Raw genomic sequence first — 16410 nt, forward strand, 5'->3', positions numbered from 1 at the left:
ATAAAATAATATGATTTTGGAAAAGTTTCATAGTTTCTTTTAAGGTAAAACTTACATATGCTAATAACCCAGAAATTATACCTATTTACTGAAAAGAAATAGACTTGTATGTGCATGTTCATAGGGCTTTATTTATAACAACCCCCAATTACAAACAACCACCAACAACATTGCAGTTTGCAGTGGAGTACTATTCAGCTGTAAAAAAAAGAGCCAATGACAGACACATTCGGCCTGGATTAATCATAAAATCTTGCCGAGTGAAAGAAGCCTGACACAATATATATAGTTTGCAAGTCCATTTAATGGAATTCAGAAATATGCAAATTAGTCTCTAATATCAAAGAAGTCTAGTTGTCTGAGCCTGGGTGTGGAGTTGGGAAGCTAACTACAAAGGAACAGAAGGAAACATTTTGATATAATAGAAATATTCTGTATCTTCTTCCCAATGAGGTGGTAGTTACCTGGGTGTGTACATATTGTTTTCAAATTTAAAATGGGGTGCATTTTACTGTATATAAAAGTGTACTTGTGTGAAATTGACTCTTAAAGTGAAAGCATACACTCTTCTCCCTAGTGCCCAAAAGTTATATATTTCAAAAGTAGGATGATTTCAAACATGATGAATTTGCTACACTAGACCATAATTGAAAAGTCACCAAAAGTGACTACTTTGATTTTTAAAGATCTGCATTTGGGTGTTTTCCTATTTAAAGAGAAGTGTTTTTTTGTTTTTTTTAATGTGTTTTTTTTTTTTACTTTTTACTTTTAAATTTTAATTTGCTACATATGACAGCAGAATGCATTATAATTCATATTGCACATATAGAGCACAATTTTTCATATCTCTGGTTGTACGCAAAGTAGAGTCACACCATTCGTGAGTATAAAATCATGGCATTTGCAGGTAAATGGATGGTTGGAGAATATAATGCTAAGTGAAGTTAGCCAGTCCCCCCAAAATGCAATCTCTTTTATCAAAACCAATTGAAATAGTGAAAATAAATGGAGTTGGAGAATATAATGCTAAGTGAAGTTAGCCAGTCCCCAAAAACCAAATACCAAATGTTTTCTCTGACTTAAAGATGCTGATTCATAATGTGGTTGGGGTGGGGGTATGGGAGAATTAGATGAACTCTAGATAGGGCAAAGGGGAGGGAGGAATGGGGAGGTGGTATGGGGGTAGTAAAGAGAAATTCTTGTTAGATGAAAGGTAATATCAGTGATCAGGTTGTTTTCTTGTTCTTGGTTTGTGTACTTAACATGAAGTGTTAAGTCCATGAGATGTATTATTCCTTTACTATAAATGGAGGCATGGTGTTGTAGTACCATGTATGAGCTTCAGAGGAGCAGGATATGTCACATATTTGAACCTGTTTCTTCTATAAAACATCAGGAACAGCATTTCACAGGTTGTTTTAAGGATCCAATAAAATTAACTAAAAAATCCACATATGGATGCTGATTTTACTCCTCCTCCCCTTGGTACCAACCCTGGCAATTAAGGACTAGATATAGAGAGCGTGGGTCACTTTCCTCCCCAAGGTTCCTGGTGACAAGTTCTGGGCTTCTTTCAGAAGATTCCTGTATTATTAATCTTACTGAGGTACTTCAGTATTTTATTTCAATAATTTAAAAGAAACTTACCATAACTATCACAAAAGTAATCTTGGGTTTTATGCATGGTAGGCAAGTGCTTTACTACTGAGCTACATTCCAGCCCCTTACATCAACAGAAATTTAAAATATTCTAAACCATGTACAACGCGTCTTTCAGGATACATTCCAAAAGGATATTTAAATATAAAAAATGAACCATGAAAATCTTTCTAACTATGATTCAAAATCCAGAAGTCATAAAAGCAGAGATTAATAAGACAAATGACAAACTGGGAATAAGTATTTGTCATTTTTATCTCAAAGGGCTAATCTTCATAATATTTTAAGAGCTCCTTTGAAAGGAGGAAAGAGATCATCAACCCAATAGACAGAGGGCAGAAGACATGCAAAGAGAGATCATAGAAAAGGAATTCTATATATGGCTTTTAAACACATGAAGAGATTCAGCCTCATTCATAATAAGACAAAAGCAAATGAACACACAAAGGTACCATTTTTTTACAATCTGGTTGGCAAAAATTTAATAATTTTTGGTATTATGAAAGTAATGATAATGAAAGTAATACTCAAAATAATTAAAATCATGACATTACTACCTATTGACCTAATTTCTCATAAAATAGTGAAGACTTAGACAAAAACCAAGCAAGTAAAAAGATCATAATCCATGGTCTCAAGCAAGGCTGACTACATGATTTATACCCTAAATAATCAAGAGAATTTTGTATAGGCAGATAAGTTTGGGGAAAACTTCAGGGAGAGATCAATGTATAAACCATGGATCCTGGTTTATGGTCAGAGGGATAGAAATCTCCTTAGATTTTTGGCATGTTGCCTTATTCGTATGTGGAATGTTTTTCTTTTGCTTATAATAGTGCCCCTTTTTTATTCATACCTAGTATTTTTAAAACTCAGGAACAAGCATCTTGAGCAATTATGGAAATTTAAACACAAAAAAATCCTCACCTTATGTCTTTTCCCAGTTTAACACTTGAGAATGTTGGTTATGTATGGCTTTTCCAACTTCACTATTTTGTTTTCATTTTATACTCATTTTTCTTCTTGATCAATCTTAATGTTTCTCTGTATTTGTCTATTTTATTGAATTGGTAGGAACTAATCTTGCTTATTGGCCCTAGGATTTGTAAGTTTCATTAATAAAAATGAGTGATCTTAGACTCTGATTTTTTTTTTTTTTTATCATTTTGATGTATATATTTCCAATCTGGCTTTTGTACACATAAATACACTTGGGTTTTCTCTGATATTCTTTTAGTAAACATATCCACTTTTACATAATAGATTTAACATTTCAGTGTTAAACGTGAAGTGCTGCATGCAAATTATTAAAGGTTTCTGGGCAAATACTCGTATCTGATACATGCCATTTCGGAATCAGAATCTCTTTAAAGTAAAATTAAAATTTCATGCTTGCGTAATTTTTTTTTCCAAAATATGATTCATCATTCTAAAAAATGCAGTCTCTTTTATCAAAAACAATTGAAATAGTGAAAATAAATTCCTTCCCAATAGATCATTTTCTGGTGAATGATTAAATTTTCTTGGGTAACAAAAACTATAAAATAACAGCTTGGCAAAGGCAATTTTAAAGACTGTTTCTAGAGAGTAATTTTTTAAGTTTAAATTGAACAGATAATAGTAAATGGTAGGCAAATATCTCATATTGCAGAAGGCATTTTTTTAAATAATGTATTTTGTTCTAACTATATGGATCATCATTGAATAAAAATTCAAACTTATTTAATACCAGTTAATACTCAGAACATATGAGAGAGTTTTTTCATTTAGTAGAAGGTCACCATCATTCATTTTACGACTGATGATTTTATAATAGGTCCTTCTGGTTCTTGATGGTCATTATCAAAGTATAATGCATTGAAGATATGGCCTGTACAAAAGCAGAACAGGGATCTTAATTAGAATTCTGACAAGCCTACTCCAATAAAATGATGAGATTATTTGTAATTGATGTCACAATCAATTACCATTTAGTTCATCATGAGCATTCTAATAGGTCTGGCCTTGGTATTGGCCCCAGGATGTTGCTGAGTGAGTGGCTGCCCTGCTTATGCTGTTATTGAGACAGGAGGGCACATTTTCAGTCAGTATCCTAATGACCTCTTTTGAAATCTATTAAATTAATGGACCCTGTCACAGTTTTGATCTATTGTAACCTCAGTTTGGGGTTTGTATAACAAATTACTGTTTGAGAACAGTATGATTATAAAAAAGACAGGTCTTTTAAAAAATTGGAACCTTTGGTATTTATTTTATTGTGTAGGAAATAATAGAAGCAAAAATGCAACTTAGGATTTGTATGTATTTTAAAAGAAACTTTAGGATATTTCTCCCTATTCCAAATGACATACTTCTTAATGATAGTACCTAAATTAGATTTTATTGTTTCTCAAGGGGCTGCTGCTCTTATTCTGTCATTCTAGGTGCCAACAGGTCATGTTTGGTTAGAAGGTGATAATTTACAGAATTCTACAGATTCCAGGTATTATGGACCTATTCCATATGGACTAATAAGAGGACGAATCTTCTTTAAGGTACAGTTTTGTGCTTAAAATGTTTACTGTATTCTCTAAACTGTATTCTCTGCATTTCCCCAAAATGAACCTTTGAAATCTTCAAGATGTCAGTGGATTTAACTGTTGCAGTAACTACATTTTATAACATGTTGGCTTTTACTTAGTACCACTATATGAAACATTCTCATCTCCCCTTGCCTAGTCTCACAAAATAGGTATTAAGAATGATTTTTCAATAATAATAAAATTAAAACTCACTGATGTAGCAAAAGAACCCTTTCATTTGAATGTTCTAATTCTCTCTTATACAATCTGGGCATATTTTAATAAGCATTTTGTGGCAGAGCAGTCTAGGTTCACAATACCTATAAAGCAAGGATTCCCTAGTTAAATACAGTGAATCATGGACAGTTTATTGTGGTTGAAGCAAATGTACAACTCGTAGGGAAGATTATTGTTTTTATTGATTTTTCTGGCTCCTTTTAATCATAAGCAATAATAAGAAAAACACATGAGTATCTGGGGCAACTGGATAATTCCCAGAATTCTTTACAATTATTATATTCAAATACATAAAACTTAAAAACTTTAGGTTCAAGATGTAACAGACATATATATTCATAAATACACACAGAGAATTTTTTGTATATTTGAATGTTCCAAACTCAACATTTAAATACATACAAGTGATTTTCTAAGTCTTACCCTTTTTTAAAATTTTTCTTAATTTTGTAATTTGTTCTAATTCATTATACAGTCTTTTTCTGATGCAGAAATTTTTATTCTTGACTGATAAGTAAGGATAAGCATTTAACTATTTAGCATAGAGAAAATGGATGAAAAGGAAAAGGGAATAATGATTATATAACATCACTTTTATTAATTTTCTTCAATCACATTTTGGTTTTACAGATCTGGCCTCTGAGTGATTTTGGATTTCTACGAGACAGCCCAAATGGCCACAGATTTTCTGATAATTAGCAAGCATTTATTCTTTTGACTTGATTATTGTTTCCTGTTCAAGTGAATTTATTACTGCAGTTGAAACCATGTACTTAACCAATAAACTATTTGCTGTTCAGTTTTAGTTATTTGTTAAATGTAAAGAAAAACAATCCATTCTGCAAACTCTTGTTCAAAATATTTGTGTAAAAATAAGTATAACCCAAGATCAGTGTTTCATCTAAATTTTATGTTATATATAAAATATCTGCAGGGAGACCTGAATGACTATACCTCACTTGCAAATTTTTTGTCTTATATAAGTAAAGTGAAAATAATCTACTCTTCTTGAAAGTGCCTTATACTTCAGCTATAGTAAGTAAGTCAGAATAGTAACTATTCTTATTTATAAGTTCAATCTGCAACATCAGGAGTTCATTCTAAGTAAAAAGCTTCTAAGTTACAAGCTTGACTCACTCATTTGAAGTTAAGTAAAAAAGTTTCGGTGATCCCATAAGAGATTCTATCAAGTTCTTTAAATGAGTTCTGATTTAGACTGTGCAAGAACATTAAATGTATAGAAAAATACGTCTTTAAGAATATGACATTTACAGGCTATTGTAGGCAATAATACTTTATAAAGTCCATCATACCAGCAATAAAATGGTTCTTATTCACAAATATGGCAATTAACACCAAACCTAACACCTTGAAATAAAAAGGAAAGGGATGTACCAATTTCAGACTATTTTTTAAAGCTTCCATATTCTAAATTATACTTAAAGTTGAAGATGGTGAGGTTCATAAATTTTAGAACTAGAAGGCCAGGACTGGAGCCAAGTCTTAATTCCAAATCTATTTTTCTAGTTGTCACTTCACATTTTTTATTCTTCGTATTCAGCCTTCATTATGGGAGAACTGGGATCACATATTGTTCACAGAGATTCTAATTTAATTATAATGACACTAGAATTTGAGGTAGGTATAAAATAGGCCTATAACTGTAACCTGTTGGGAACATTATCAGTTAGACACTTTATAAATATAATGGAATATGATAATAATATTTCCCAATAAGAGACATATTTATGTTAAGAAAAAGAATTCTTATGTTTTATCAAGGAGAAAACAAAGGTTTTAAGATGGGAATCCATAAAATATAACTCAAGTCCTTTTATGGCAATGTAAATATAGTTTATAAGTACATATAAATAACTACATTAATCTTTAAATGTAGGTGACCTCTGCTTGATAATCTTATCGTTTCTTTGCAAATAATAGGGAAGAAAAAAAATCCATTTCCTTAATGCTCGAATGGCCTCTCATCATCATGTCTGAATATACAGTTGAAGTATTCCAATAGTAGTCAACAATTTTAGCCATAATGAAGTAGTTCTATAATTAGTGAACATGTATCACAAGAAATCAGGTTAACTTCTTCTGCTTCATCTTTGGAAACACTGTATTTTCCACCACATCGGCAACTCAGAAAAAAAGAATGATCATCTGTGAAGAAAAAAAAAAACTTCAAATGCTTACAAGCAACTACTTTTCTTATAACTTTTAAAAATGCAGAGTTTATTCCATAGAAATCGCAAAACAAACAAACAAACAAAAACCCTCAATAATGATAAAATGTACTTAAAGGAGAATTGGAAAACATTTCTTGCAAGGAACAGTGTTTCTAAAAATTACCAAAGCATCTATCTATAGATGAGAGAAGTATTAAAGCTATGAATCAACAGTCCAATGATTTGGGGGAGGGGGATGCTTAGACGCAACCTGTGAAATGTTTTATTAAGAATCATAAAAATTTTATATTCTCTAAAATATATTTTCTAAAATATTATAGTGAAAGAGAAAGGAGCATGATATTTTGCCTAGAGTCTATCCTTTTAGAAATGACTGGTAACTTGACTATCAGCTAAATAATATTTGGATACTTCCTTTCTGGTACCACATGATTTCAATATATATAAACACCATAGTTTTTTGCAGTTTCCCCACCCGATAATGGAGGATGTATGTGTACCTGATTGTTTGGTGTTTACAAATGATATATAAACCAACAGGAAACTGTCTGAAGTGAGATGCCCTAAGGAGGCAATGGTTTCCTCCAAATGGTAGAAATTTTAAGTATGTCCTCTCTCTGGAAAGTTTAATTACTAGTGTCCTTGGACTGAAAGAATTTCTGATTCCTTTGGTCTTCCATTTTATTATCTCTGGGAAGTAACTATCAAAGAAAAGCAACTTATTAATCACAGTATCTATTTTACCAATAACAATTTTTTATTAGAGATAAAGGAGTTCTCAAAGGATTCATGATTTCCTATGATCAAATATTGTCATTCAGTTTTCAAACTTGATTAATATTTATAACTCATACGGAGTATGAAAAAAAGAGAAATTAAACTGAATGTATTTGCTCTCTATCAAATCCAATCTTAAAAAAATTAGCAATAAGGGGCTGGTGTTGTGGCTTAGTGGTAGAGTGCTACCCTAGTACATGTGAAGCACTGGGTTCAATCCTCAGCACCACATAAAAATAAAATAAAGGTATTGTGTCCATATGTAACTAAAAAAAAATTGAAAAAAAATGAGCAATAAGCCAACTTACATGCTTATCAGTAAGAAAAACATGAATACACTCTGTCAATCCTGTTTTTTATTCTTCCCCACAATGCCTTTCTTCTCCACAAAGACTAATTTAATTTTGATTTCAGAAATTCGTCTTCCCTGTCTAAGCAATATACAAATATACATGTACTTAGCATGTTTTCAAAGTGAATGGTTTTGTTGTTAAAATGTCTAAAAATATACGTATTCTAACCATTCATTGATTTTAAGCTAAATCTCCCCCTCTTTTGTTTTTTTACCACCTCAGTGAACACTAAGAGACAATCTGAGGTGACACGTGCTTGGTAAATGACACAGAGGACAGCATGAGCTACTGTGGAGTTTTGTCATAGATATTTCCAAATGTTAGTGCTCACTGAAAATGAAGTTTATTGAAATTTCTTACTACCATCAAGTTTTGAAACAAGGTGCTATTTTCAAAGAAATCATAATTTTAAATATAGTGAATGAAGATCAACAATATGATCAAGTTACACTAGACTAACTTGTAAGGGGAAGGTTAGCGTCAATCTCTCAACAGTTCCAGGTATATATGCCTTTTAAGCATAAGAAAATGCACTACTTCATACTGTTCTTTGATCCAGCAGCAGATACTTTGGCTATACCCATCATGTAGGGTTTCATCAGCTTTTCTCCATTTCTGGATCTTCTCCTTCCAAGGCCATTCTGAAAACAATCCTGAAGGAATCTAAAAAATTTTTTACTTGCCCAAATGATCACACTTTTTATTTAACTTCATATGCTAAGACAGCTCTTATTCATTTTTAAGTAGTCCTGCAAGAATAATGGCTTCATGCAGCTGTTGTTCAGTATTTCCTCTCAGGAGGACAAGGATTATCTCCAGCTTTACAATGATAAAAATTCTTAAATAAGCAAAGCTGTTCTATATATTTAAGATTAATTGTATCTGTTTAATACTGATTCACTGGCTGTGGATGGGATTCATCCTGTTTTCTTTACAATGGTTTACTTTGAAGCATTCCAGGGACAATAACATTTCTAATAAGCCTTGATGATTTCATTTTCTTCAATATCTGGATAGATTCATTTGTATGAAAAAGTCCATGTAGTAAAAGAAAGTATACTAAACAAAGGTACTTGAATCACCAATCTAAATTTTTAATTTAAAATTAAATTGTACTATTAACAAATATTTCAAAGGTAAATAAAAGAAGAAAAACTATAACAAGCAGCTTGCCTTATTTTTGCATCATTAGGAATCATCAGTAAATAAAGTATATTAGACTTATCAATGAAAACAAGAATTAATTTGTTTAATAATAGATTAAACACACACAAATATGCTGATAGACAGGAGGAAAACTATATCTTAAAAAAATACATTTACAGTGGCTTGGGAGGCTGAGGCAGGAGGATTGTGAGTTCAAAGCCAGCCTCAGCAATGGTGAAGCACTAAGGAACTCAGTGAAACCCTGTCTCTAAATAAAATACAAAACAGGACTGGGGATGGGGCTCAGGGGTCGAGTGGCCCTGAGTTCACTCCCTGGTACCAAAAAAAAAAAAAAAAAAAAACACCAAACAAACAAATAAAAAACACATTTATTTGAGCAGGTCTCCCTAATAAAGACATGTTCTAGTTTGTCCTTCCATAAAATAGCAATGAAAAGCCTGTCACTGTTGTATTGTTTTCACAGCGGTAGCCCTTCCTGATTATTCTGACTAGACTATTGCTAATATTTGGGAGCCTCAATTACAAAAAATCTGAAGCTTTCAATTATTTACTGAAAATTAGAATTTTGAATCTGTAATTTAATTTTAGTGGTTGAGTGCAGAATGGTCAAATAGGTAAAAACATGATTACCCTTCTAAGCCAATATGGCTTGTGACCCATTTCTTTAGAGCATAAAGAAAGAATCTGCCATTGGAAAAGGATGGCTCTGCTTATCTTTTATCATTCACACTCATTAGAACATTTTTAGAATCCTTTAGGTAATTTGTACCCCAAGCTGAATAATAGTTATAGGTTAAGAATATACAAAATTCTAGTAAACTATAATAAGATTTTCTTCAATTGCCCAGAGAAATATCAAAGTATGATGATATTCATGGATTATGTCTGGAAAGAGTTTTCATAATATAGTGTCTACCCAGAGTTTTTCAGGGAACATCAAAAGAATGCAGAAATTAAAATTTTAATGATACAAAAGGGGAAAAGACATGAACTCATGATAGGTCAAGGATAGTGACTGATTTTTCTTATTAAGAGACAATAAAAAATTTACGGTGGGGACGGAAAAAGCCTCCATGGAAAGCCCTCTCCTGAGAGTTTAGGATTCCATATAGGGAGAAAATGAACAAAAATTCTAATAGAAATTCATCTCAATTGCCACCATAAAGAGAAATAGAAAAAAATCACCCTCTTTGACTTTAATAAAGTCCTTATTACAGAGAGTAATACAAAAATCAAAGTAGTACAAAACAAATGAAAAATAAACCCTTATGTACCTAACATCCAATTAAAGTAGAAAAATAACATCAATAAGTGAAGTTTAGAATTAAACAAAAACAGGCCATACAAATCACAAATACATGTAAAACCAAACTATTATTTACAATTTCCAAACATCTCATGAGGTTTTACTTTTTTTCAAAAAATTCCTAATATTTTTCTTCGCTGTAGATTAATCCAAAAGAAAAAAAAAATTCCAACCTTTGTTCCAAGACATTTCTTCAAGATATACTTGAGCATCTACTGGACCCAAATTTCTTAACTCATCTTCTGTAAAATATAAAATAAGACACTTAATTTTGATATTTTACCTATGAAGAATGAGATGGCAACTCCAGCATAGTCATTATAATTCCTAGTTATCTATTATTTAAAACCTCAGTCTACTGCCTTTTTAAATACTTATTTTTTAGTTTTAGGTGGACACAATATCTTTATTTTATATTTATGTGGTGCTGAGGATCAAACCCAGTGCTTCATGCATGCTAGGCAAGTGCTCTACCATTGAGCTACAACCTCAGCCCAGTCTACTACTTTTGAAAGCAATGTTAAGGCTACCTGTCTTTAGCTGACTAAAAAATTCTACGTAACATGCCATTCCAGATAAACTTTAAGTCAAAATTTATCCCATTTAATACAAATATGCAACACACAAAATCATGAAGGCAGTTTATAATCAGTACCCTCTACTTTGTGAGACTTAAAAACTTTTTGTCAGATAAATTATATCTGGCTAAGAAAGCAATGTATAGATGCTATTTTACCAGCTTTCTAACTTTGGGTATATCAGTTTTTTCATCACTACAACAGAAATACTCTCTCATTTGTTTATTTTAGGAGGATTGCTATGCACTGAATTCCCTATTCTCCAACCCCCCACCCAAATTCATATGTTGAAGCCCTAAGCCCAATATTACTATTTAAGGAAGTGAATAAAGTTTAAAGAAGGTAATGAGGGTGAGATCCTAATTCAATAGGATTTGTGGCTTCATAAGATGAGCACGAGATCATTCTGTATGTCCATCTACCCATGTACAGGAGAAAGGCCATATGAGGACAACAAGGAGGCTGTATGCAAGCCAGGAAGAGGGCCCTCATTAGGAACTGAACTGGCCAATACCTTGATCTTGGATTCCCAGTTTCCAGAAGTGTCAAAAATTCTGTTTAAGCCACCCAGTCTATGTTACTTTGTTATGGCAGTTCAAGCAGACTAATGGGTATTCTTCCAATCAAAAATGATACAATGTTTTAAAGAAAAAAGCTCTACCAAAATGTAAGGGGCTATTAGTCATCTGACTGAAACAGGATAATAAGGAACTTACAGAAAGAATTACTTTAATACAGCAGTAGCCCCACAACCCAGCTATTCTGTGTTGATGTTCCACTGCTGTTTTCTTTGCTGAAGTTTTCTCTTACCAATGGAAGATCCAAGGGAGCATGGAACACACCTAAATAAGTAAGAACATGGTCTAGGTAGTACAGGCATGTACTTTCTTGCCTAAAACAAGTGTATTTTGGGACAAAGAAAGCAACTATAGATAGGAAGCACGTGTCTTTGTGTTTAAAGACACGTTATATTTCCTGTATGCTTGTACTGTTCTTCTAGAAGTCAATGCTAAAAAAAAAAAAAAAAAAAGAACCTAAAATCCACCCCGCACTCCAGTGAAATTTTCTTTAGCTGTCTCACTAGTCTCTTGTTCACTTGCTGAGAATGCCTCCCTTTGTTCTGTTGTGTGAATGCCTGCAATTTAATTATATTTAATAACTGCCTGTTCAAAATTTATTGGTGAGTTACACAATTTTAAAATAGATGAAAAGATTATACAATATTTTGAACTTGCCATGGTTTTCTATTAAGGTATATTAAATATTATACCACTTCATATTTACTGGGTACCCAAAGTCCCAAAACTGTCCTTAAAACACAAAGATACAGACTCTTTCTAATGGTCAAGATAGTTCCTCCATATCTGTAAAGAGCTTATGCAGAATGTGTCAGTGTGTGAAGTAATTTCCAAACAAAACAAAAAAAAAATTAATTTCTACATTTTATATAAATTTCCCTTGGCTATGTGTTATTCTCTTATGTCCAAAAGTCTCGTGATGGGGAAATATAATCTTATATTTTAATTTCTTACTGGAAAGACCAAGGTGATTTGCTAGAACAGCGAAAATAAACAAGATTTTAGGGATGGGAATAATTGACACTTAAAAGACATCCCCTTTAGGGGAAAAATAGGTGTCATTAACTTATCACTAAGTTGTTTATACTCTAGAGTATCTTATAAACATCTTATGCAATTTTGAAATCAAATAAAGCAAAGAAGGAAAAGGCAGAAATAATGACGATGAATCAGCTTTCTCACTTTAACCTACCTTGGACACCTGTAATATATAACTGCATAAAAAGACAACCCATTCATATATATCCATTATGCCATTTTTATTTAAAAATAACAAATAAGAAATAACTTGCAAATATAACTGCCAAGCAAGTCAGCATCCTATTGTTCTGCTTCTCTACTGGGAAGCTATTGTTATTCTCACCTAGTTACTATTTCATGTGCAACCCTTTCTATTATTCCACCCACTCAAAAAAACGGCTTTTACATTTTTATTATCTTTCCTTCTTTATCTCTTTGCACAGAAACTTCAGAGTAGCTACCTATTTCTTGGTTGAAAGATTAGCATAGACCATCTCTCACTGTAAAAGGGAAAACAACACAAAATGGTTAGTCCCTTGTCAGGGGTCAGAAAATGAATATATTCAAATATTCTTGTTCTATAGCTGCTAAATATCTCTATATTGAATGGATTATTCAATATTATGTACACATAGTCTCAAGTTTCTGTGGAGATTCTGGTTTTAGAAATCAGTATTTGACATAAAAGAGAACACTTGTGATTACTCTCCATTATATGAAATATAAGGGGCAAAAGTTCCCTACGGCATAGGGGCAAAGGAGAGAGTGATGACTGGAAGAAGTCACAAGGGGACTTCTGGCTAAATGGGTGTGCTGACTGTGAAAATCTATCAAGCTATACTTAAGATTTCTGCACTTCTCTATATGTATTATACTTCAAGAAAAAGTTTTAAAGGTAGTGTATTGAGACTCTAATGGTTACATTTTTTAATAGACATAAGGAAAGAAAAATAAGTGTCTCATAGGAAAGTGTGTATTCTTTGAAAGGATAGTAATCTAACTTCTGAAGAGGCTGGGGATGATTAGCTCAGGGGAAAATTGGATCCCAGGAGAACCTTATAATGAGCACGCAGGGTACATACAAGTAAAAGGTGAATCTAAATGTGGGCGGCGGGGGGTGACCAAGATCTTTTGTTGAGAGGCAGGTGTCCAAGTAGGGGGCAACAGCAAATTCCATCCCCCCACCCCAACCCCCATTACAATTACAAGGAACAAACAACTTAAATGTGTTTTTTTTCCTCTTTAAACAATAATCTCTGCTTGTCCACCATTGTAGTTATAATTAAAAAACTTAATTCTTCCTTATCCACTAAATCAACTCACAGGAACCCTATTTTGATAATTGTCTACTAATCGGGCACAGCACCTTCAAGACAGATTAGGTTTTTGTTTGTTTGTTTTTTGTTTTGGTAGTATTACATATTATAAAGATTTTGCTCACTACAATGAAACATTTTAACAAGTATCTACAAATTTAAGTCCTATCTCAAGATTGTCCTGTTAACATGACTAAAAATATTGAGGAAAAAAAACTGCCTTAGTGATTTAACTAAAGGACTAGATCCAAGATCTGAATCTAGGATTTTTACTATAGAATGATAATAACTATTAAAAATAAAGATGAAGACAAAAGAAAAGAAAAACCCACAGCCATTTAGAAAGAAAAGCATTGCCTGGCATTTGGTGTACTCAGTCTTGAGTCTAATGACATGCTTTGATTCTTTAGAAGCAAATGGGTTCAATTTTTTTTCTAAGTTTTCTGGGGACACTAAGATCTGTTCACACCCTGTGCTGTGCTCACAAACTTCGTCAAATAAGGAGGCAAGAAAAACTTCTAAATTTATTTTACAAATAGAAAGCAGTGTATTATAGTTAGAGAGGTTCCTGAGGAATATAATGATAAAATCAAATAATTTATGTGGTTACTTGAAAAAGAATCTTTCAACCTTTAGAAGTATAGGCCCTTCTGACCTTGTGTTCTATTGGATTTGTCTGACAACAAGAGGTGAAAGAATTCTGTGGCTCTATTGTCTCAACAGTGGGATCTAAGAAAACACTGGCAGGGCTCATCAGAGAGGTTTATGAGCCTGCAATTCAAAGAGATTAAAAGGAAAATCTATGGAGATTCTTTCACACTGAAGAATAACATTAAATAACTATTAGCAGCTTGGTTCAGTAAAGCTTACTAGAGCTCTTGCTGGGTCATTCACAACTTTCTAAAAGAGGAAAGGTTTTTTTCAGCTCCATTTGGGAATCAATAAATATTTTTTACTTTTTACAAGACAATGGAATTCCAGTCTTTTTAAACTTCCTCTTAATGATAATAAAATTTCAAAAACAATTCTTTAATTTGTAAATAATTACACTTCCAATCTGAATAAAGTTTCTCTAACTGTAGCTACAATTAAAAAAAAAAGTAAAAATAAAAAATAACAGCAACAAAAAGCTATAGAGGAAAGGAATTTATTCATTATGGCTGAGGTATTTTAAAGTCCCATTCAATTGTACACTGGCTAAAAGATCAAGTCCATCTGCAGCTCTGTCCATATTATTCATGCATGGCAATGTCATGTTATTCAAGTGATCATGAAATACTCTCACTTAACAATTAGTCCACCATTTTTATTTTTATGCCATTTCAAAAGCTTAATCCAAATTTAAAGACGTGTGTGAGCTTGTGTATGTGTGTGTGAGTTAAAAGCAAGCAGCAGTGCTTTCTTTTAGGTCTAACTCAGTATCGTCTTGTAATTTTAAACAGCCATTTCATTCTTACAAATAATTTCACTATACAGAAATTTTTCATATAGTAAATAAGTTGAAGATAATCAATGTGTCTTCATAATGTCTCTTGGAAAGTCTCTTATGAGAAAGAATCGGGCAATATTTGAGAATTGTTTGTTAAGTCATATAATCCTACAGTCCTTTCTCAGATAAAATTAAAGTCACAATTGCAAGGCTTTCCACACTGAAGAAAAATTACAAACTTGGATATTCATTATGAATTTTAAAAATTGCAGGACTTACTACTAAATGGAAACCCAATGTTCAAGAAGGTCCCGAATGAAAAACCCAGAAACTGAATCCTTCTGTTTCAACTACCAAACAAGAACAGCAGCAGATGTAGGCCTGGCCTTTTGTTCTGATTCTCAAAAATGTCTCATCCCTGACTATTGGGAACTGAAATAGCAGACTACACACACACACAATCTGTACAAAACTTGGAAGCCTAGTAAACTGATTTAAGAGAGAAAATGGCTTGGAATTCTCCCCTATCAATTACTAGCTGTGTGACCTTAGTCAAATTACTTAACCTCTTGGAGTCTTTAACTCTTTCTCTGGAAAGTAGTTATTAATACCTTCCTCACATGAATATTTAGACAATGTTTAAAGGACAATTACCACACTTTTAGTGCTCAATGATAGATTTTTAAGCTATTATTGTCTCATGATGTTTGTGTTGAACCATTTAGACTAGACCATAGAAAATGAAGAACCAATCAATTAGTAGTAGGGGGAAAAGCCTCAGTGTAGTTCCACAGTGTAGGAAGAAGGCAGCAACTCTTGACCTTGTCTGGATTTGTAACACTGCTATGAAGGTTGATGTACTTGACTACTGTCAGTCCATTAACTCTGATCTAAGCCATAGTCTATATAACTTTTTTAGTCCCTCCAAAATATCAAACACAGAACCAAAAGGTAGGTACCACAGGGGGAAAAACATCAAAAATAATTAATTTTGTGGATTAAATTCAGAAGGTAGAAATGATAATGGATTAAAATATCAGGAAAGACTCTGGAGGGAGCGTGGGGGTGGGGAAAATGGGAGGGCTTGAGATAAATTTTGAACAAAGAATATTCTACAAAGAATAGGAAAGTGTTCTGAATAATGAAAAACAATATGAGTAGATCTGAGAGTCTCTACATGGACCAGAGATGATTTTCTTTAGGCTGTAGCAGATGATTAAGTTGGAAAAAGTAATAA

At 32.6% G+C, this 16410-nt stretch overlaps 2 protein-coding genes across 7 annotated transcripts in view; one reads left to right on the forward strand and one right to left on the reverse strand.

Annotated features, from left to right (window-relative positions):
• The window catches only part of Immp1l (inner mitochondrial membrane peptidase subunit 1), an 83092-nt gene extending 77836 nt beyond the window's left edge, over positions 1-5256 (forward strand). For all 5 annotated transcript variants that reach the window (XM_058586496.1, XM_046467517.1, XM_046467520.2 and 2 more), the window contains 2 exons: positions 4083-4193; positions 5088-5256. In XM_058586496.1, coding sequence (XP_058442479.1) covers positions 4083-4193; positions 5088-5156 — 180 coding nt within the window. In that variant the 3' untranslated portion in view covers positions 5157-5256. The remainder of the gene's footprint in view (positions 1-4082; positions 4194-5087) is intronic.
• Dnajc24 (DnaJ heat shock protein family (Hsp40) member C24) overlaps positions 4618-16410 on the reverse strand; it is a 51532-nt gene continuing 39739 nt past the window's right edge. The window contains exons 4-5 of one of the 2 annotated variants that reach the window (XM_046467521.2): positions 10426-10494; positions 4618-6623 (exon numbers count right to left, since the gene is read on the reverse strand). In XM_046467521.2, coding sequence (XP_046323477.1) covers positions 6493-6623; positions 10426-10494 — 200 coding nt within the window. In that variant the 3' untranslated portion in view covers positions 4618-6492. The remainder of the gene's footprint in view (positions 6624-10425; positions 10495-16410) is intronic. The other variant, XM_046467522.2, reaches the window with a different exon arrangement.

Source organism: Marmota monax, unplaced genomic scaffold (genome assembly GCF_021218885.2).
Source record: "Marmota monax isolate L192 unplaced genomic scaffold, Marmota_monax_Labrador192_F-V1.1 WCK01_AAM20220418_F8-fsc00135, whole genome shotgun sequence".
In the NCBI taxonomy this organism is placed as follows: Eukaryota; Metazoa; Chordata; class Mammalia; order Rodentia; family Sciuridae; genus Marmota; species Marmota monax.